The following is a 23,089-nucleotide window of genomic DNA, read 5'->3' as shown; positions in this document are numbered from 1 at the left end:
TCTGCTGAGTTTTCCCAGAATTTTCCATTGTGTGAAAAAGATGCACGAGTTTCCCAGAAGATATAGGGTGGGATTCTCAGACCCCACGCACTCAAGACTGGAAATTCCCACCTGAACTCAATGGATCTTTACTTGTTTTGCTGAATTTTCTGTCTTGCCTGCTATGATTTCAACGATGGGCAAGACGGGAGAATTTCAGTCATAAAGTCCACTGTTGGGAGAGACTTAGAGAATAACTAGTGTAAGTGCTCAACTATGTCAGCAGTATCCAGTTGCGTAAAGGTGATGGGGCTGATGCAATACATTCGCCAACAGTTCAAGAGATGCCCTTCCTCTTGTTGGCTTTCTCAAAATGTAACTTCAATGGATTATAATTACTGTCATTGTACACATCTCCACACTACATACATGCACATAAGTAGTTAGCACTGTTGCCTCACAGCTCCAGGGACCATGAGACCATAAGACATAGGAGCAAAATCAGGCCACTCGGCCCATCAAGTCTGCTCCGCCATTCAATCATGGCTGATATTTTTCTCATCCCCATTTTCCTGCCTTTTCCCCATAACCCCTGATCCCCTTATGAATCAAGAACCTTTCTATCTCTGTCTTAAAGACACTCAATGACTTGGCCTCCACGGCCTTCTGCTGCAAAGTGTTCCACAGATTCACCACTCACTGGCTGAAGAAATTCCTCCTCATCTCAGTTTTAAAGGATCGTCCCTTTAGCCTGAGGTTGTGCCCTCTGGTTCCAGTTTTTCCTACTAGTGGAAACATCCTCTCCATGTCCACTTTATCCAAGGCCTCGCGGTACCCTGTAAGTTTTAATGAGATCCACCCTCATCCTTCTAAACTCCAACAAGAATAGACGCAGAGTCCTCAACCGTTCCACATACAACAAGCTCTTCATTCCAGGGATCATTCTTGTGAACCTCCTCCGGATCTTTTCCAAGGCCAGCACATCCTTCCTTAGATATGGGGTCAAAAACTGCTCACAATATTCCAAATGGGGTCTGACCAGAGCCTTATACAGCCTCAGAAGTACATCCCTGCTCTTGTATTCTAGTCCTCTCGACACATAAATGCTAACATTGCATTTGCCTTCCTAACTGCCGACTGAACCTGCACGTTAACCTTCAGAGAATCTTGAACAATGACTCCCAAGTCCCTTTGTGTTTCTGATTTCCTAAGCATTTGCCCATTTAGAAAATAGTCTATGCCTCCATTCCTCCTTCCAAAGTGCATAACCTCACACTTTTCCACACTTCATTCCATCTGCCACTTCTTTGCCCACATTCCTAACCTGCCCAAGTCCTCCTGCAGCTCCCCTGCTTCCTCAATACTACCTGTCCCTCTACACATCTTTGTATCATCTGCAAACTTAGCAACAGTGCCTTCAGTTCTTTCCCCCAAATCGTTAATGTATATTGTGAAAAGTTGTGGTCCCAGCACTGACCCCTGAGGCACACAGCTAGTCACCGGCTGCCATCCTGAGAAAGACCCTTTTATCCCCAATCCCTGGGTTTGATTCCTGGCTTGGGTCACTGTCTGTGTGGAGTCAGCACATTTTCCCCATGTCTGCGTGGGTTTCCTCCGGGTGCTCCGGTTTCCTTCCACAGTCCGAAAGATGTGCTGGTTAGGTGAATTGGCCATGCTAAATTCTACCTCGGTGTACCCGAACAGGCGCCGGAGTGTGGCGACTAGGGGATTTTCACAGTAACTTCATTGCAATGTTAATGTAAGCCTACTTGTGACGCTACTAAACAAACTTTAAATTTTAAACGTAAATGGAGACCTGGGTTCATCTAAAATGAACACAAGCATCTCCAGCTTACAAAAAGGCTGTTAACACATTGGGCTTGAATTTCTATGTGACAGTTCTACAGAAGAACTGCGAACACCTTGGCAAAAAACACTGGCACATTTCCTGAGGTTTTGGCTGTTCTTTCTGCCAAGTTACTGTGAATGAGATGGAGGGCCCCTGCAGAAATTCACCCTCGATGGACGCGATCTTACCGGCCGCTCACGCCACACTGCCGCTGCAGCGAGGATGGAGAATTTGACACTCAGCCAAATCTCCATTCACCAAAGTGGGAGCACAAAATCCTGCTGGCGTGAATGGCCAGAAAAATCTGCGCATTGTATTCATTGGCCTGTTTTTGCTGTATCAGTAAACAACAGCAACCTGCATTTATCGTACCGGAGAGGATAGAGAGAGATGAAATTTACAAGAATCTTGGCAGGATGGAGGAATTTTGGCTTGAAGGAAAGATTGGATAGGCTGGGGTGATTTCCATGGGAAAAGAGAAGGCTGAAGGGGGATTGAGGTGAGCAAAAAGGGGCCATTTCCCTTAATCAGGAACGTGGATTTAAAGGGTAGCTAATGTCGCTCCAATATTCAAAAAGGGAGGTAGAAAAAAAACAGGGAATTGTAGACCAGTAATCTTAACATCGGTGGTGGGGAAAATTCTCGAATCCATTATCAAGGACGTTATAGCAGAGCATTTAGAAAGCAGTGGCAGGATAGAACAAAGAACAAAGAACAGTACAGCACAGGAAACAAGCCCTTCGGCCCTCCAAGCCTGTGCCGCTCCTTGGTCCAACTAGACCAATCGTTTGTATCCCTCCATTCCCAGGCTGCTCATGTGACTATCCAGGTAAGTCTTAAACGATGTCAGCGTGCCTGCCTCCACCACCCTACTTGGCAGTGCATTCCAGGCCCCCACCACCCTCTGTGTAAAAAACGTCCCTCTGATATCTGAGTTATACTTCGCCCCTAACCTAAGGATCAGACAGAGTCAGCATGGATTTATGAAGGGGAAATCATGCTTGACAAATCTGTTGGAATTCTTTGAAGATGTAACTAGTAGAGCCAGTTGATGTTGTATATTTGGACTTTCAGAAAGCGTTTGACAAAGTCCTGCAAAAGAGATTATCGTGCAAGATTAAAGTGCATGGGATTGGGGGAAGTGTATTGAGATGGATAGGAAACTGGTTGGCAGAGAGGGAACAAAGAGTAGGAATTAATGGGTGCTTTTCAAATTGTCAGGCAGTAACTAGTGGGGTGGCGCAGGGATCAGTGCTGGGACCCCAGCTATTCACAATATATATTAATAATTTGGATGAGGGAACAAAATGGAACATCTCAAAGTTTGCAGATGATACCAAGTTGGGTGGGATGGTGAACTGTGACGAGGACGCAGAGATCCTTCAGAATGATCTGGACAGGCTGGGTGAGTGGGTAAATCAATGGCAGATGCAGCATAATTTGGATAAGCATGAGGTTATTCACTTTGAAAGCAAAAACAAGAATGCAGATTACTACGTGAATGGCTGTAAATTGGGAGAGGGGAGTGTGCAGCGGGACCTGGGTGACCTTGTGCACCAGTCACTGAAGGTAAGCATGCAGGTACAGCAGGTGGTAAAGAAGGCAAATGGTATGTTGGTCTTCATTGCGAGAGGTTTCGAGTACAGGAGCAGGGATGTGTTGTTGCGATTATACAGGGCTTGGTGAGGCCACACCTAGAGTATTGTGTGCAGTTTTGGTCTCCTTTTCTGAGGAAGGATGTTCTTGCTCTCGAGGGAGTGCAGCGAAGGTTTACCAGGCTGATTCCGGGGAAGGCGGGACTGATGTATGAGGAGAGATTGACTAGGTTAGGATTGTTTTCGCTGGAGTTCAGACGAATGAGGGGGGGACCTCATAGAGACTTATAAAATTCTAACAGGACTAGACAGGGTAGATGCAGGGAGGATGTTCCTGATTTTGGGGGAGTCCAGAACCAGGGGTCACAGTCTGAGGAGTCAGGATAGACCATTTAGGACAGAGATGAGGAGACATTTCTTCACCCAAAGAGTGGTTAGCCTGTGGAATTCATTACCACAGGAAGTAGTTGATGCTAAAACATTGAATGTATTCAAGCGGCGGCTGGATATAGCACTTGGGGCGAATGGGATCAAAGGTTCTGGGGAAAAATCAGTATTGAGTTGGATGATCAGCCATGATCATAATGAATGGCAGAGTAGGCTCAAAGGGCCGAATGGCCTCCTCCTGCTCCTATCTTCTATGTTTCTATGTAAACTAATTGGTAGGATTAGTGGGGAGTTGAGGAGAATTTTGTTCACACAGAGGACCAGAAAGGCAAGTAGAGGCAGCAACCCTTGGCACATTTAAACAAAACATTCCATTTATTTGAAATGCCGTAACCCACAGGGCGATGAACCGAGAGCTGGATCACTTTTCCTCGCCTGGCACAGGCAGAGTGGGCAAATGGCCTCTTTCTGTGCCATAAATATTGCTGGGTTAGCATAGTTTTTTTTAAAGTCAAGAAATATAAATATTGCTGAAGAAAAGAGATATGCTTCTAAAGATCAGTACCTTGCACTCATCAGGACAGACACAAGAATATCAAATTTCAAAGGAAGAAACAATGTATGCTGCATGAGAAAAGGGTGCTGATTGGTTGATAAGTTGACTCTAATTGTTCGAACCACTGTCATGGCAAATGCACCAGGGAACTATTGTTGCCAAGTGCATTCTCCATGGCAATGCCTCAACCAATCAGAATGGACTTGCCAACCAATCAGTACCCTTTTTTCACGTAGTATAAATTGTTGCTCCCTTTGAAATTTGACATTCTTGCATCTGTCCTGATGATTGTGAGATGAAAGTCTTCGACAGTATGTATCTCTTTTCCACCAATACTCAAGTTCTGTATTATCAAGTGGTTAGATATAAATATCTAGATCTGTTTGTATTTCCTTTGAATCTAAATTTCAATGTGCATTTGACTTCCTGCCTGCATCAAAGTATGTGTCCAATTTCTTTGGAGGTGTAGTGAAGGTTACATGTGTGGGTAATCAACTGGTGCAAGGAAACACTCTCACACATGGAGAGTGACTTCTGTTTTGAGATATCAATTTTCTAAGCTTGAGTCCATGAGTGTAAATAATTAGCTCCCTTATCCTGGGTTGGAAAATCTCATGAATTCTTCATCACAAACGCTGGAAGACAAAATACCAAAAGCAGAAATGCTCATTTCGAAAAAAAAACCCTTCTCTTTCCAGCTTACTTCAAAAGTAGCACTAACCTGGTGTGACCCTTTCTTCTCAAACTAAGTAGGGCTCCATTAAGATACTCTCCAGTACATTAGGAAGAAACTTGTAGTCATCAACAAAAACAGCCACTTGAAAGTTTGAGAAGAGTTTTTGATTTTTGATTTGATTTGGTTTATTATTGTCACATGTATTAACACACAGTGAAAAGTATTGTTTCTTGCGCGCTGTACAGACAAAGCATAACATTCATAGAGAAGGAAAGGAGAGAGTGCAGAATGTAGTGTTACAGTCATAGCTAGGGTGTAGAGAAAGATCAACTTAATGTGAGGTAAGTCCATTCAAAAGTCTGACGGCAGCAGGGAAGAAGCTGTTCTTGAGTCAGTTGGCAAGTGACTTCAGACTTTTGTATCTTTCTCCCGACAGAAGAAGGTGGAAGAGAGAATGTCTGGGGTGCGTGGGGTCCTTAATTATGCTGGCTGCTTTGCCGAGGCAGCGGGAAGTGTAGACAGAGTCAATGGGTGGGAGGCTGGTTTGCGTGATGGATTGGGCTACATTCACAACCTTTTGTAGTTCTTGCGGTCTTGGGCAGAGCAGGAGCCATACCATACCGAGACGCAAAAGCCCAGTCTGCAGGTACAACAGGTGATCAAGAAGGCAAATGGGATGTTGGCCTATATTGCGAGGGGGATAGAATATAAAAGCAGGGATGTCTTGATGCACCTGTACAGGGCATTGGTGAGACCGCAGCTGGAATACTGTGTGCAGTATTGGTCCCCTTATATGAGGAAGGATATATTGGCATTGGAGGGAGTGCAGAGAAGGTTCACCAGGTTGATACCGGAGATGAGGGGTTTGGATTATGAGGAGAGGCTGAGGAGATTGGGTTTGTACTCGTTGGAGTTTAGAAGGATGAGGGGGGATCTTATGGAGACTTATAAGATAATGCGGGGGCTGGATAGGGTGGAGGCGGAGAGATTCTTTCCACTTAGTAAGGAAGTTAAAACTAGAGGACACAGCCTCAAAATAAAGGGGGGTCGGTTTAAGACAGAGTTGAGGAGGAACTTCTTCTCCCAGAGGGTGGTGAATTTCTGGAATTCTCTGCCCACTGAGGTGGTGGAGGCTACCTCGCTGAATATGTTTAAAGCGCGGATGGATGGATTCCTGATCGGTAAGGGAATTAAGGGTTATGGGGATCAGGCGGGTAAGTGGTACTGATCCACGTCAGATCAGCCATGATCTTATTGAATGGCGGGGCAGGCTCGAGGGGCTAGATGGCCTACTCCTGCTCCTATTTCTTATGTTCTTATGTTCTTAAGCTGTGATACAATCAGAAAGAATGATTTCTATGGTGCATCTGTAAAAGTTGGTGAGAGTCATAGTTGACATGCCAAATTTCCTTAGTCTTCTGAGTTTGCATTGACATGTGCAATTTTTTTCAGAAGATGTTCACTGCACTGTTTGATTTGCTTGGATGTGTTACAGGTACGTCAGTTATTCAAGTCATCGCGACAGATGCTGATGACCCTACCTATGGATACAGTGCCCAGGTGGCCTACAGTATCTTACAAGGACAACCTTACTTCTCGGTGGAGCCAAAAACAGGTCAGACAACTTCTTCTTCTTCAAACTGAGGTTTCTTGAATTATCTCCTAAGTGTTTTTTAGCTCAGATTACACATTATTAGAAAAAGTACATGGAGCACAGAAACAGGCCATTCGAGTGTAACTGGTCCATGCCAGTGTTTATGTTCCACTCAAGCGACCTCCCACCCTTCTTCATTTAATCCCACCAAGATATCTTTCAATCACTCATGTGTTTATCCAGCTCCCCCTTTATAGGGTCTATGCGATTTTCCTCCAATAAAGAACAAAAAAAAATAGAGCACAGGAACGGGCCCTTCGGCCCTCCAAGCCCGTGCCGATCATAATACCCTAACTGAACTAAAACAAAAACCTTCTGCTTTTACTTGGTCCATATCCCTCTATTCCCTCCCTATTCATGTACCCATCCAAATGCCTCTTAAATGTTGCTAATGTGTTTCCACCACCTCCACTGACAGCGCGTTCCAGACACCCACCACTTTCTCTGCTTGAAAAACCGGCTCCGGAAAAACCCCCTTAAACCTTCCCCCCTCTCACCTTGAACCTGTGCCCTCTTGTAATTGACACTTCCACCCTGGGAAAAAGCCTCTGACTATCCACCCTGTCTATGCCTCTGATAATTTTGTAGACCTCTCTCAGGTCTCCCTGTCGTAACAAGTTCCATGTTGTAAACACTTCCTGATTACAGAAGTCTCTCCTGAATTCCCTAATAGATTTATTAGTTTCTGCCTTTTATTTATGGGCCCTGGTTCTGGTTCTGGTCCCCCTGCAAGTGTAAGGACGGTGGTACGTTTATAACATTGATACTTTGGTGATCCCTCATCTCCTCACTAAGCAATCCTTGTTTTTTTTAATTCATTCATGGGACATGGGTGTCACTGGTTGGCCAGCATTTATTGCCCATCCCTAGTTGCCCTTGAAGGGCAGTTGAGAGTCAACTTCATTGCTGTGGCATCACATATAGGCCAGACCAGGTAAGGATGGCAGATTTCCTTCCCTCAAGGACATTAGTGAACCAGATGGGTTTTTCCAACAATCAACAATGGTTTGATGGTCATTAGTAGGTTCTTAATTCCAGATATTTTATATTGAATTCAAATTTCACCACCTGGCGTGGCGGGATTCGAACCCAGGTCCCCAGAGCACTAGCTGAGTTTCTGGGTTAATAGTCTAGTGATAATACCACTAGGCCATCGCCTTTCATTGTCCAGAAGCATCTTAGGGAGAAGCTGGACAAGAATATAAAGGGGATGGGAACAAAGGGTTACACTGATGGATACAAATGAAGAAAGATGGGAGGAGGCTCCAATGGATCTTAAACCTCAGCACGGACTGGTTGGACATAATCGCCTGTTCCTGCACTGTGATCCTACATAATCCTGCGTAGGCCTAACAATGCACCTCAGGTGGAAGTAATATAATGTGCATAGAAATATCCTATAGCTTCATAGCTGTTTCAAATTTGGTTACAGTATGCCTCAGTATGAATTCATACCTGCATGCAGCATTCCCATATTCCCAATAGAACAGAGAGCCCGATAGCTAAGAACGGAACAAGCTGAGGAGATGATGGAGAAGTTGATATTTGAAAACAGGGCAGGTTATTTGGGTGATGGAGCAACCTGTCAATATTTCAGATAGATATATGAGCCATGTAAATGGCATATGGCTTCTGTACAAATGGGCCTTGCCTTCTCCATGGATATATCACCTCCCAATGTCACCTTTTCCACTGTGTGGCCTGTATATTTGTAATGTCAGAACTCACAAGGGATTGATGATCTACTTTGGACCAGCATCACCTTTCAATTATTCAGGATGTTACATGTCTGACGATATAACTGTGCAGAGCTCTGCAATATGAGAACTGGAATACCGCTCTTTACTGGCCTAATCTCTCAGTAATTCAGCTGCTTCGGATATTCCAACGCTAATGGGATTTTATGCACGAAATACATTGGATTAGTCTGAACTCAACAGAGAAATGGTACATTTACAGAGCTCTAATATGATTGCTCAGGGGTCACTTGGGCCGCAACAAGATGAGCTGTTTTACAGTCTCCGACATTGCTCTCTTCATCAAGTGCCAGTCACGAAGAGATTAGCAATGTTTTACACTTGATTCTGAAGGTAGTGTTTCTCCACATGAGCACTGGTGACTTTTTAAGCTGTTGTTCATAACTGAGGTAAAAACAAACCCCAAAAAACCCTAGAAATTGAACATGAAATGCAAAGGAGATGAAGAGAAAACTGGGGTGGCACGATGGCACAGTGATTAGTACTGCTGCCTCACAGCGTCAGGGACCCGAGTTCGATTCCCGGTTCGGGTCACTGTCTGTGTGGAGTTTGCACATTCTCCCCATGTCTGAGTGGGTTTCCTCTGGTTTTCTCCCACAGTCCAAAGATGCGCCTGTTTGGTGGATTGGCTATGCTAAATTGCCCCTTAGTGTCAGGGAGACTAGCTAAGGTAAATGTATGGGGATAGGGCCTGGGTGGGATTGTGGTTGGTGCAGACTCGATAAGCCGAATGGCCTCCTTCTGCACTGTAGGGATTCTATGAAGAGCGTCAATTCAGTCAACGCAATCTGAGCTTACACATGGTTACATTCCATTTGTATTACCATTCAAAATTTGTGCACATGGTACTTTAGACCCTGACATGTAAACTTGATCAAAACTCAATCTGATCTATTTATACTTGAAAAACTCAAAATATTCTCAAAGAAACTTATATTTGTAGAAATAGTTACGCGACCCCCGAGCGGGGAAGTTTTTCACACAGAGGGTGGTGGGCGAGTGGAATCGGCTGCCATCAGTGGTGGTGGAGGCAAACTCAATAGGGTCTTTTAAGAGACTCCTGGATGAGTACATGGGACTTAATAGGATGGAGGGTTATAGGTAGGCCTAAAAGGTAGGGATATGTTCGGCACAACTTGTGGGGCCGAAGGGCCTGTTTTGTGCTGTAGTTTTTCTATGTTTCTAATGCTTCCTAGGTGGGATATATAATTTAAACTTCAGAAGGTGCACTCATGAGTAGACTTGGTTCAAAGAAATGCAGTAGAAACTTAATCAAATATTAGTTCTATTCACTGCTTAATTACAGAAACAGCCTGAGCCACCACTTTCTCCAGCTTCTTATTTTAAGTTACACGATATAGCACATAGCATGTACAATTGCAACACAACTTGCGTTCATATCGCATCTTTTACTGAGTAAAACATTCTAAGCTGCTCCAAAGGGGTCTTTCCAAATAAAGTTTGACACTGAACCACATAAGGCGATATTAGGACAGATTACCAAATGTTGCATCAAAGGGTTAGGGCTAAGGAAGCATCTCAATAGAGGAGACTGAGCTGGAGAGGTTCGGGGAGGGAATTCCAGAGCTTGGCGGCTAAAGGCCTGGCCACCAAAGGCAAAATAATTAAAATTGGAGATATCCAAGTGGCCAGAATTGGAGTCAAGAGACCTTGGAGAGTTGTAGGGCTGGAGGAGGTTATAGAGATAGGGGAGACACTATTTCTTTCCCCAAATTATGTCCAACCATCCAGATAAGTTAATAATCTAAATTTTAAAAAAGGGTTTTTACTCCATTCTTAAAGTTCCAAAGCCAATGCACAGAGTGGAAAGGGCAAGCCTTTAATCCATCTCACCTGCTTGCTCCAAAAATCAAATTCAAACTGAACCCAATTCATTGTCCCCACTAGAGAGGCATACAAGATCCAAGCTGACAAGAGAAGGCATTGAGGTTGATCTGACGTTTGATCTGAGGCTTGATCTTAGCCAAAAGGCTGAGACTAATTCTCTTCCCCCGTACTGTTGCTTACAAACCTCGGATCCCCAGCATCCCCATCTCCCTGACCCACCTCCACTATCCCACTCCCCATCCACTGTACAGCAGTGTCACGTCTGGATGAATGAGAAGGCATCACTGGTAGTGAAACTATGCAGATGCCCTGGATATCACGGATCCTAGCTGCCAAATCTTTCAGCTAATGTAGATTGCATGAAAGGATAAGTACTGAGGGAGTAATGCGATCAAAAAATTGAGAGCAAAATACAAATGACAGCTTATTTTAGTCAAATTGCAATGTTGGACATGCTGATGCAAGCAGCAATCTGGAAAGTAGGTCATAATGGCCACATTTTAAAAAATGATCAAAAATGTTCCAAGAAATTATCATTTTCATTTTTTTGCCTAAAATTTGCATACCTAAAATTCTAATCAGAGAATTTGTTTCTGTAATTAACAGCCTATGTTCACATTGGAAAGAATGCAACTGGGAGTGAGTAGCAAAATAAAAAATCATTATTGTTGCAAATTAAAACCTTCTTCCTTCGTGCGTGTTCCAGCTGCAATCATAGAATCCCGACAGTGCAGAAAGAGGCCATTCAGCCCATCGAGTCTGCACTGACCACAATCCCACCCAGGCTCCATTCCCGTAACCCCACATATTTACCCTGTCAATTCCCCCTGACACTAGGGTCAATTTAGCGTGACCAATCAACCTAACCCGGACATTTTTGGAGTGTGGGAGGAAACCGGAGCACCCGGAGGAAACCCACTCAGACACGGGGAGAATGTGCAAACTCCACACAGACAGTGACCCAAGGCCGGAATTGAACCCGGGTCCCTGGCGCTGTGAGGCAGCAGTGCTAACCACTATGCCACCGTGTGAAGGCGGAGAACATTCAGTTAACAATGCCAGGGTGATAAGTTGGCATCATAATTGGACTGACTGCATTTGCTACACTATGTACAAGGTACATGGTAGTGGTTAGCACTGCTGTCTCACAGCGTCGGGGACCTGGGTTGAATTCCAGCCTTGGAATAAGAACATAAGAAATAGGAGCAGGAGTAGGCCATCTAGCCCCTCAAGACTGCCCTGCCATTCAATAAGATCATGGCTGATCTGAAGTGAATCAGTTCCATTTACCCGCCTGCTCCCCATAACCCTTAATTCCCTTACCGATCAGAAATCCATCTATCCGTGACTTAAACATATTCAACGAGGTAGCCTCCACCACTTCAGTGGGCAGAGAATTCCAGAGATTCACCATCCTCTGTGAGAAGAAGTTCCTCCTCAACTCTGTCCTAAACTGACCCCACTCTATTTTGAGGCTGTGCCCTCTAGTTCTGGTTTCCTTTCTAAGTGGAAAGAATCTCTCCATTTCTACCCTATCCAGCCCCTTCATTATCTTATATGCCTCTATAAGATCACCCCTCAGCCTTCTAAACTCCACCGAGTACAAAACTAATCTGCTCAATCTCCTCCCTCTCAGCTCCAGGGACCCGGGTTCAATTCTGGCTTTGGGTCACTGTCTATGTAGAGTTTGCACATTCTCCCCATGTCTGCGTGGGTTTCCTCCGGGTGCTCCAGTTTTCTTGCACATTCCAGAGATGTGCAGGTTAGGTGGATTGGCCATGCTAAATTGCCCCTTAATGTCCCAAGATGTGTAGGTTAGCAGGGTAAATATGTAGGATTACAGAGATAGGGCTTGTGTGGGATGCTCTGTTGGAGAGTTGGTGCAGACTCAATGGGCCAAATGGCCTCCTTGTGCATTGTAGGATTCTATGATCTGTTAGCTTTATTGATGTTCACTCTTCAGTGTATTAGTAAATTGAATATTTTTAAATCTGTAAAACGTTTTAAAACATGGCAACAGTTTTTATTTATTAGGGTCACAAGTAGGCTTACCACCGTGCCACTGCAATGAAGCCACTGTGAAAATCCCCTAGCTGCCACACTCTGGCGCCTGTTCGGGCATACTGAGGGAGAATTTAGCATGGCCAATGCACCTAGCCAGCACGTCTTTAAGAATGTGAGAGGAAACCGGAGCACTCGGCGGAAACCCACGCAGACATGGGGAGAACATGCAGACTCCGCACAGACAATGACCCAAGCTGGGAATCGAACCCGGGTCTCTGGTGCTGTGAGGCAGCAGTGCTAATCACTGTGCCATCGTGCCACCCATGTCTGTGTGCGTGAGAAAACATGGTCCATTTGAAGAGTGGAAACTTGAGTTACATTTGACATACTCCCTGCTTAAAATTCCCCGATCCCTTAAGCTGCTTTGGACAGCTTTGCTCGGACTGCACTGAAAAGAAAATGAGTGCAGACGAGTGGACTGACAGGATGGGTTGCTGTTGGTTGGCATGCACGCAGTGTTCCTCAAGCTCCAATGATCGACGCATCTTTGGAAAGGTTGTCCTGGTCAAATGATCATATCAGGAACAGGATTACCACACATACCACAGTTACACTAACCAGGCTGGAAAGTGACGCATTTACACTTGTGATGCGCGATATAACTCACGAGGCTAGAGATGCTCGAGGAAATAAAGGCTTTTATTTACTATTACAATGGAGCTACCATATGTAATACACGATCCCAGAGTGAGGGGTCCCAGACAGAGCAGTGACCTTTATACCTCTCCCAGGAGGCGGAGCCCGACTGGGATGAACCATAATAACTATAATACAGGTAGAACAGCCCAACCCTAACCCCAACAGTAACAAGTAGAACAACCCAACCCTAACCCCAACAGCAACATATATACAGACTCATAGTACTGGCCAGACCCTGGCTCAGTACTACCTGGTGGGAACCAACGATGGTTCACCACAACTTGTTAGCAGTGACATATTCTCATTCACAGGAACCCATTCCCTGCAAACTAAAGGAACTTGTTCAGACCCTGCACCTTTTTCTGAATTACCCAGGAGCTTGGGCAACCACTGTCTCATTTCCCATGGCAACACCTCGGCGAATCAGAGTCGATCTGCGAACCAATCAGCACCCTTTTCTCCTGCAGTACAAATTCTTGTGATTGTCTGAAAATTGACATTCTTGTGTTTGTCCTGATGAGTGCAAGATGAAAAGATTCCAGAACACGTCTCTCTTTACAGGAATGTCAACGCGTATTCCTCTGAAACGTAACCATATTGCTAGTTCTCTGGTAAATTTGAGGATCTTCTAGCTAAGCAGGCCATTCTGCCACTGAGACAATCAAAGGGCAAAGTGTTTGTTCGGATGCTGTAGAACATCCAAGAAAATCCTTGGCTGCAGTTTTTTTTAGGGAATGGAATGTTGGCATTTAAAGTTAAAATTTATTTACTAGTCACAAGTAAGGCTTACATTAACGCTGCAATGAAGCTACTATGAAATTCCCCTCGTCACCACAATCTGGCACCTGTTCAGGTCAATGCACCTAACCAGCAAGTCTTTCAGAATGTGGGAAGAAACCAGAACACCTGGAGGAAACCCATGCAGACACGAGGAGAATGTGCAAACTCCACACAGACAATGACCCAAGCCAGGAATCGAACCTGGGTCCCTGGCACTGTGAAGCAACAGTGCTAACCATTGTGCCACCATGCCGCTCCTTTATAGCTAAAGGAATAGAATGTAAAGGTAAGGCAGTATTGTTGCAACTATACAAGGCATTGGAGAGGCCGCACCTGGAGTATTGTGCACAGTTTTGGTCCCCTTATTTGAGGAAAGATGTAGTGACATTGGAGGCAGTTCAGAGGAGGTTCACTAGATTGATTCCAGAGATGAGGGGTTTGTCGTATGAAGAGAGATTGAACAGTTTAGGGCCGTTACTCTCTGGAATTTAGAAGATTGAGGGGAGATCAAATTGAGGTATGCAAGATGATAAAAGGTATGGATAAAGTAGACGTGGAGTGGATGCTTCCGCTGGTAGGGCATTCTAGGATGAGAGGTCATGGCCTTAGGATAAGAGGTAGCAAATTTAAAACAGAGTTGAGGAAAAACTACTTCTCCCAAAGGGTTGTGAATCTGTGGAATTCGCTGTCCCAAAGTGCGGTGGATGGTGGGACAGTGAGTGAATTTAAGGAGGAGTTAGACAGATTTTTAATTGGTAATGGGTTGAAGGGTTATGGGGAGAAGGCAGGAAAATGGGGATGAGGAGCATATCAGCCATGATCGAATGGCGCAGCGAACCTGATGGGCTGAATGGCCTAATTCTACTTCTATATTTTACGAACATATTCTTATATTGTAACATAATTTAACTTCAAAACTTCATCATATAACTGGGCAATCCAGCATGACGAGTGGAATTTCCTCCAGTATCTGGACCGAAATAGGTGATACAACAGAGGGAAATCAATCAAGTGGACATGCTTTCCTCCATAATCTTGTTTATCAGCCCCCTGCGCCCTCACAGCCAGTGATTAACTGTGGCAAAAGAAGTCTGTTTCTTCTGTGTGTGGATCAGAAGGATTTGTGAGAATTGGAAAGTTATTCCAATGAGAGACTTCAATCATCCTTTCATAAGGTGAGAAAATCCCAAATGGTTGGGAGCTGGTGATGGTGGAGATGGTGTTTGATTGCATCTTGACTCAATGCATGGAGGAAACCACAAGAGATGGCCCTTACTTTGATCGACTCACCATTGAAGAGGTAGAGGAGAGTGAAGGGGAAGGATCTATTTCCATCAGCAGAGACGTCAACAGCCAGGGGGCAATTATTTAAAGTAATTGATGGAAGGATGAGAGGAGAATTGAGGAAAATGTTCTCCTCCAGAATGTGGCAAAGGTTTGAAATTCACTGCCTTTTATTTATTCATTTGGGGGACATGGGCGTCACTGACTGGGCCAGCATTTATTGCCCATCCCTTGAGAAGGTGGTGGTGAGCTGCCTTCTTGAATCGCTGCAGTCCATGGGCTATGGGTTGACCTACAATGCCGTTAGGGAGGGATTTCCAGGATTTTGACCCAGCGACTGTGAAGGAATGGTGATATATTTCCAAGTCAGAATGGTGAGTGGCTTGGAGGGGAACTTGCAGGTGGTGGTGTTCCCAGATATCTGCTACACTTGTCCTTCTAGATGGAAGTGGTTGTGGTTTTGGAAGGTGCTGTCTAAGGATTTTTGGTGAATTGCTGCAGTGCATCTTGTAGCTAGTACACACTGCTGCTACTGGAAGGATAGGAAGCGCAAGAACCCTCACCGCATTTAAAAATACTTGGATCTGCACTTCAAGTATTGTAACATACAGAGCTACAGACCTAGATCTGGAAAATGGGATTAGGTTGGATAACTCTGGTTTGGCCAGTGTGGACACAGTGGCCAGAATTTTACCACCTCACCCGTCCCGGAATTGGGGCGGGCGAGGTTCGCAGAACGGAATTCTCCATTGGCCTCGGGTGGGATTTGATGAACCTTGCCCGAGCGAGGGGGTAAAATTCAGGCCAGTGGGTGGAATGTTCCCATTTTTGCGCAGACTGCGGCCTCAGGCGAGAAGATTGGCTGCAGCACTCACTGCCAAAACGGAAATGGAGGCCTGGTTCACACCATCACACTGGGGGGTTAGGAAAGAAACTGGCAGCGTGGGAATCCCAATTTAAGAAAAAAACAGACTCCCCCCACCACACACACACACGCACAGACTCCCCACCCTCATGCACACAGGCAACCTTGCCTCCCACTACTTGTACACGGGCAACCACCACTTGTCACCCCCACCCCACTCTGCGAGGACACAGGGAAGCCCCACCCTCCCCAATGGAGATCCCCAGAGGCCCCCCCCCCCGGCTCTAATAAATAGTTTGGTATAATTTTTAAAGTAATTTAAAATCGGGTTATTCATAAGTGGTGACATGATGCTAAAGAAATGTTCAGTTATTTTGTGGTAAATCCATTTTGAGTTTTATTAATCATGTTGCACCAAGTTACCGCTCTCACCTACATCAAGGAATATTTTATTCAGCCCCTGAATGACTGGGGAATCACAGGCAAAGCAATTCTAGTTTTTCTGTGGCGCGCACTGCATGCAGTCTTCACGCTTTTCTATCTGAGTGTCAGCATCATTGACTGATGCAGTGTCATAGTCAACCTTCTCCCGCCCTTCCTGGGTAACCACGTTTGGTTTTACCAGCATCAACCTTGGCTGGTCATCAGCAATAGGAAATGTATTCCTCACACCTAGCCCAGTAACACTGAGATCAATCAATTTGGGGGCAGGAGGTGGCACAGTGATATTGTCACTGGACTCATAATCCAGAGACCCAGGGCAATGCTCTGAGGACCCGGTTCAAATCCCTCCACGGCAAATGGCAAAATTTGAATTTAATAAAGATTTGGAATGATGACCATGAAACCATTGTTGATTGTCGGAAAAACCCATCTGGTTCACTAATGTCCTTTAGGGAAGGAAATCTGCCGTCCTTACCCGGTCTGGCCTACATGTGACTCCGGATCCACAGCAATGTGGTTGATTCTTAAATGCCCGCAGGGATAGACAATGTATGCTGTCCCAGCCAGCGACGCCCACATCCCATGAACGAATAAAAAAAAATCTCAAACATCCAACATCAGTTTGGATGAGATAAACGTATGCAACAGAATCAGAAATTGTGCTCTTTACAATGCACAGTTTCACACGAATCAGCAAAGTTACCAATTGTACTTCTGGGAACTAGTTTTTTGCTGGTTAAGCTAACATGTTATTGACTTGTACCATGCCATGGGTGAGTAATTATTAGAGAGCTGTTTGTAATTTCCTGGACAAAATAAGAAGCTGACTCAGTGCTCGGTGATTGAACAAGAGCAAAATCTCCCAAGAATATGAAAAATGTTCTTGTCTGCTGCTTTATTAATACCCTGCAACCCCGATTGATTTGTTTCTGTGTGCTATTCTAGGTATTATTCGGACAGCTTTACTCAACATGGACAGAGAAGCAAAGGAGCAGTATCAAGTGATCATCCAGGCTAAGGACATGGGTGGGCAGATGGGAGGATTATCTGGCACAACATCTGTAAACATCACCCTCACCGATGTCAACGACAATCCTCCCAGATTTCCTCAAAGTGAGTCATATTTAATGCTTTATTGCAAAATTTGAAACGATAGTTTGTAAGTGTGTGGCATTGATGAATAAAGGCATAATCGTATTCGATCACCATTGCCTTTTAGTCCAAATGAGCCTGGTGTCCACACAGTCGTGACGGTTGCTGCTCTGATAATATTCCTTTCCAACATAGAAATACTTTCTTTTGTGAGATTTACATAAATCGGATTAAAAGCAAAGAGCACTCAAAATATTAAATCCATAGTTTATTAATTACCCACACAAATCACATCCAACATTCATGTCCAAGAGCGTTGTACATTTGGCATGCCTATTGACCTATTATTTTAGATTATTGAAAGAATTTGCAAGTATTGACACTTTATATATAATCTAAGAAGTATTCTGTTGTTGGGATGATTTATTTATGGATCATGATAATATATTTGTTTTCCAGTTTTAGAATTCTTGGGGCTGGGAATAAGTCCAACTGTAAGAAATGGCTGTCTGGGGTCCGAGAAATTTATTGAAAACTACAGAAATAGGTCTCTGGTTAAAAAGGATAAAGGTCTCAGCAAATGGTTTCTGGTAATGTGGATATGGTATTTTCATCAGGTCACATCTTACCAAGGGCATTGTGGAGGAACAGACCTTTTGAAAGTATAGCTAGGTCTCACACAAAGAGATAATATAATATAAGGGGTAATGATTCCAGGGGTGGCGGGACTATGTATGAGGAGAGATTGATTAGGTGAGGATTGTTTTTTTTTTAGAAACCCTACAGTGCAGAAGGAGGCCATTCGGCCCATCGAGTCTGCACCGACCACAATCCCACCCAGGCCCTACCCCCACATATTTACCTGCTCATCCCTCTAACCTACACATCCCAGGACTCTAAGGGGCAATTTTTAACCTGGCCAATCAACCTAACCCGCACATCTTTGGACTGTGGGAGGAAACCGGAGCACCCGGAGGAAACCCACGCAGACACGAGGAGAATGTGCAAACTCCACACAAACAGTGACCTGAGCCGGGAATCGAACCCGGGACCCTGGAGCTGTGAAGCAGCAGTGCTAACCACTGTGCTACCGTGCCGCCCTGGAGTTCAGACGAATGAGGGGGGATCTCATAGAGACTCATAAAATCCTAATAGGACCAGACAGGGTAGATGCAGGGCGGCATGGTAGCACAGTGGTTAGCACTGCTGCTTCACAGCTCCAGGGACCTGGGTTCGATTCCCGGCTTGGGTCACTGTCTGTGTGGAGTTTGCACATTCTCCTCGTGTCTGCGTGGGTTTCCTCCGGGTGCTCCGGTTTCCTCCCACAGCCCAAAGATGTGCGGGTTAGGTTGATTGGCCATGCTTAAAAATTGCCCCTTAGAGTCCTGAGATGCGAAGGTTAGAGGGATTAGCGGGTAAATATATAGGGATATGGGGGTAGGGCCTGGGTGCGATTGTGGTCGGTGCAGACTCGATGGGCCGAATGGCCTCCTTCTGCACTGTAGGGTTTCTATCATTTTCTATGATGTTCCCGATGGTGGGGGAAGTCCAGAACCAGGGGTCACAGTCTGAGGAGTCAGGATAGACCATTTAGAACGGAGATGAGGAGACATTTCTTCACCCAAAGAGTGCTGAGCCTGTGGAATTCATTACCACAGGAAGTAGTTAATGCCAAAACATTGAATGTATTCAAGAGGCGGCTGGATATAGCATTTGGGGTGAATGGTATCAAAGGTTATGGGTAGAAAGCAGGATTAGACTATTGAGTTGGATGATCAGCCATGATTGTGATGAATGGCGGAGCAGGCTCGAAGGGCCGAATGGCCTCCTCCTGCTCCTATCTTCTATGTTTCTATATTACACATATAAATTGATGTCTATATCATCAGTGAAGTAAGATCACATGACAAAGAGGAAGGATGTGATTGCACTAGAGGGGCTAGAGAGGAGGTTCACCAGGACATTGCCTGGGATGGAGCATTTGAGATATAAGGAGAGACTAGATAGGCTTGGATTGTTTTCTCTGGAGCAGAGAAGGCTGAGAAGGACATGATTGAGGTGAATAAGATTATGAAGTGTATGGACAGGGTGAGTAGGGAGCAGCTGTTCCTCTTGGTTGAGGGGCCAATCTTGAGAGGACATAGTTTTAAGGTAAGGGACAGGAGGTCCAGAGGGAGCTTTTTCACTCAGAGGGTGGTGGGAATCTGGAATGCACCGCCTGAGAAGGTATTGGAGGCCGGAAACCTTAAAACCATTAAAAAATATTTGGATGAGCGCTTGAAATATCATAATATTCAAGGATATGGAACAAGTGCAGGGAAATGGGATCCATGTGACTTTAATGGTAGCTATTGTTGGTGCAGACTCGATAGGCCAAAGGGTCTTTGCTGCAGTGTGTGACTCTATGACTATGACTCCAAGAGAGATCATTCTATGTATAGCCTTGGGCCAAGCCTGCAATGTTAATATAACGTTCAATAAAAGGTTTACCTTGCCTCCAGCAGTACCTGTGAATCCAGACCATAAATAACCTCATCTAAGATCCACAACAATGATAAAAAATAAGAAGTTGATAGAAGGAGTCATTTCTCCGTATTGAAAATAAACTGTCAGCTTGTTGTAAAATCCACACTGCTTCATTAATATAGTTGGTCTTATTGCCAACTAGACACAGTCTCATTGGTGTTTAATATTTAAACTTCAGTGGTTTAGCAAGTCACACAGTTGCATCAAACATCTACAGAGGAAGACCCACCATCATCTCCTCAGGATGATCTTCACATCACAAGATGATTTTTAAAAAATTGATAACATTTAAAAAAGACCCACAATAGGCGGAATTTTACCGGGACAACTGCCCAAGGTTCGTACGATCCCGCCTGAGACCAAGGGAAAATACCGTTCTCCGAGCCTTGCCCGCCCCCAGAATCAGAGCAGGCGTGCCGAGAAAATTCCAGCCAATGACTAACAATAAAGAATTGCAGCAGAGTGGATTAGATCATGCATTCTATTGATTAGTGAAATGATTCCTTCATACCAAATCCAACTTGTGTTTGCAAACCTGATGTGTACCAGACCCATCCAACTTCTTGCAATGCTTACGGTGCGGAAGAAAAGATAAACGTTTGCTCCTGCACATATGTTAGGCTTTCTCGACGCTTGGTTAAATTTCTCATTGGGCTACTGTATGCGTTAATGAAACTTTACAAAGAACAAAGAACAGTACAGCACAGGAATAGGCCCTTCATCCCTCCAAGTCTGCACCGATCATGTTGTCCTATCTAGACCAACTGCCTGTATCTCTCTATTCCCCGCCTGTTCATCTGCCTATCCAGATAAGTCTTAAATGTCGCTCACGTATCTGCCTCAACCACCTCACATGGCAGCGCATTCCAGGCCCCCACCACCCTCTGTGTAAAAACCTTCCTCTGCACATCTCCACTGAACCTTTCCTCCCTTACCTTGTGCCCTCTTGTGATTATCATTTCTGCCCTGGGAAAAGGCTTCCAACTTTTCACCTTATCCATACCCCTCATAATTTTATAAACTTCTATCAGGTGGCCCCCCTCAGCCTCCGTCTTTCCAGGGAGAACAATCCCAGTTTATTCAATCTCTCCTCATAGCTAATACCCTCCATACCAGGCAGGTAACATCCTGGTAAACCTTTTCTGTACCCTCTCAAAAGCCACCACGTCCTTGTGGAGAATTGGACACGGTGTTACATTTGATTGAATGTACGTTTCAAAGTAAGCCATCCATTCATTGAGAAGCCCTGGCTCACACAGTTCTGGTTGAGTTTTACTGGAGTGTCATCCAAAGTAATGTCCAGCCATCTGACCATAGCTGAGAGAATTTCTTATTCTTGCAGGTGTATACCAAATGAGTGTCAAGGAGTCTTCACGAGAAGGTTCTGCTGTGGGCAGAATTAAAGCTTACGATGCCGATATTGGAGAAAATGCAGAAATAACTTATCGTATCATTGACGGTGATGGGATGAATATGTTTGACATCATCACAGATGAGGCTACACAAGAAGGTGTTGTCCTCGTGAAAAAGGTGCAGACATAGTCAATAGCTTACTTTCTTCTAGAACCTTTCCATTTTGTTTCATGCAATCAGATTAACCAATGCTTTGTTCTTCTACCTCAGATGTTGGACTATGAGAGCAAGAAAAACTATATCTTAAAGGTAGAAGCACTGAACAGTCACCTTGACTCTCGATTCCTTAACCAGGGTCCGTACAAGGACACAGCCACCGTGAGGATTATAGTTGAGGATGTGGATGAGCCCCCAGTGTTCAGTCGACCCTTTTACATGTTAGACGTATATGAAGACATTGATGTGGGGACTATCATAGATACCATAACAGCACAAGATCCTGACGCATCTCACAGTTTGGTTAGGTAAGCTTTATCCTCTTGACAGAGTAGAGGCTGTCCACATTATAGCATTATAAAACGTTGCATTTGTATAATTGCTTCATTTACATTTCCGCCTCGAACTAACTGCTGCTCTGTAAAGTTTGTACATGGAAACTCAAGCATCATAGCTGCTATATTCAGAACGTGGCACTCATACAAGTAAGCCTCCAGAATCCAAGCATTGCTCCACATCTGTGTGCACTTCAAAACTAATTCTGAAAGACAGCAAAGCACCATTAGCTCTGCGTAATAGCTAAAAGAAAGTCTTGTATTTAGGTAGCGTTTTTCATGAGCTCCACATGCCTCGGAGCGCTTTACAGCCAATGAAGCACCATTACTGTTGTAATGTAGGAAACACAAGGGGAGCCGATGGCCTAGTGGTATTATCTCTAGATTATTAATCCACAAACACAGCTAATGTTCTGGGTACCCGGGGTCGAATCCAGCTACGGCAGATGGTGGAATTTGAATTCAATAAAAAATATCTGGAATTACTGATGACCATGAAACCATTGTCGAAAAACCCATCTGGTTCACTAATGTCTTTTAGGGAAGGAAATCTGTTGTCCTTACCCGGTCTGGCCTACATGTGACTCCAGAGCCACAGCAATGTGGTTGACTCTCAACTGTCCTCGGGCAACTACGCGTCTGCCAGCGACGCCCGTGTCCCACAAATGAATTTTTAAAACGCAGCAAGCTCCCAAAAACAGCAATGTGATACTGACACAAATAATCTGCTCCTCTGATGTGGATAAATATTGACCAGGACATAATGGTGTCACGGGATCTTTCACACCCACCTGAGCAGGCAGGTGGATCCTCAATTCAACAACGCATCCGAAAAATGGCGATTGATTTTATTTGCACCCTATTCAGTATTCAAATCTTCTTGGCTCTAATGTCCATGGTTTTAACATATCATCGTTTTTCCATATTATCTCATTGTGAATTGTATCATTTTCGCAAGAAATAAAATATAAAGCAGCAGCCAAGGATTAAAGGGTGGATATTTCCCTGTATGAAACAGAGAAATAGAGTCATAGATTCATAGAGGTTTACAGCATTGAAACAGGCCCTTCGGCCCAACTTATCCATGCCGCCCTTTTTTTAAAAACCCTAAGCTAGTCCCAATTGCCCGCATTTGGCCCATATCCCTCTATACCCATCTTACCCATGTAACTGTCTAAATGCTTTTTAAA

At 44.6% G+C, this 23,089-nt stretch overlaps 1 protein-coding gene across 3 annotated transcripts in view; it reads left to right on the top strand.

The window, feature by feature from the left end:
• The window catches only part of LOC144504205 (cadherin-6-like), a 172,725-nt gene that overhangs the window by 71,556 nt on the left and 78,080 nt on the right, over positions 1 to 23,089 (top strand). For 2 of the 3 annotated variants that reach the window (XM_078229316.1, XM_078229317.1), the window contains exons 3-6: positions 6,538 to 6,657; positions 17,323 to 17,490; positions 21,338 to 21,525; positions 21,619 to 21,872. In XM_078229316.1, the coding sequence (XP_078085442.1) occupies positions 6,538 to 6,657; positions 17,323 to 17,490; positions 21,338 to 21,525; positions 21,619 to 21,872 (730 nt within the window). The remainder of the gene's footprint in view (positions 1 to 6,537; positions 6,658 to 17,322; positions 17,491 to 21,337; positions 21,526 to 21,618; positions 21,873 to 23,089) is intronic. The other variant, XM_078229318.1, reaches the window with a different exon arrangement.

Source organism: Mustelus asterias, chromosome 2 (genome assembly GCF_964213995.1).
Source record: "Mustelus asterias chromosome 2, sMusAst1.hap1.1, whole genome shotgun sequence".
In the NCBI taxonomy this organism is placed as follows: domain Eukaryota; kingdom Metazoa; phylum Chordata; class Chondrichthyes; order Carcharhiniformes; family Triakidae; genus Mustelus; species Mustelus asterias.
The sequence above is the reverse complement of the archived record's forward strand: the minus strand, read 5'-3'. Positions and strand labels throughout refer to the sequence as shown.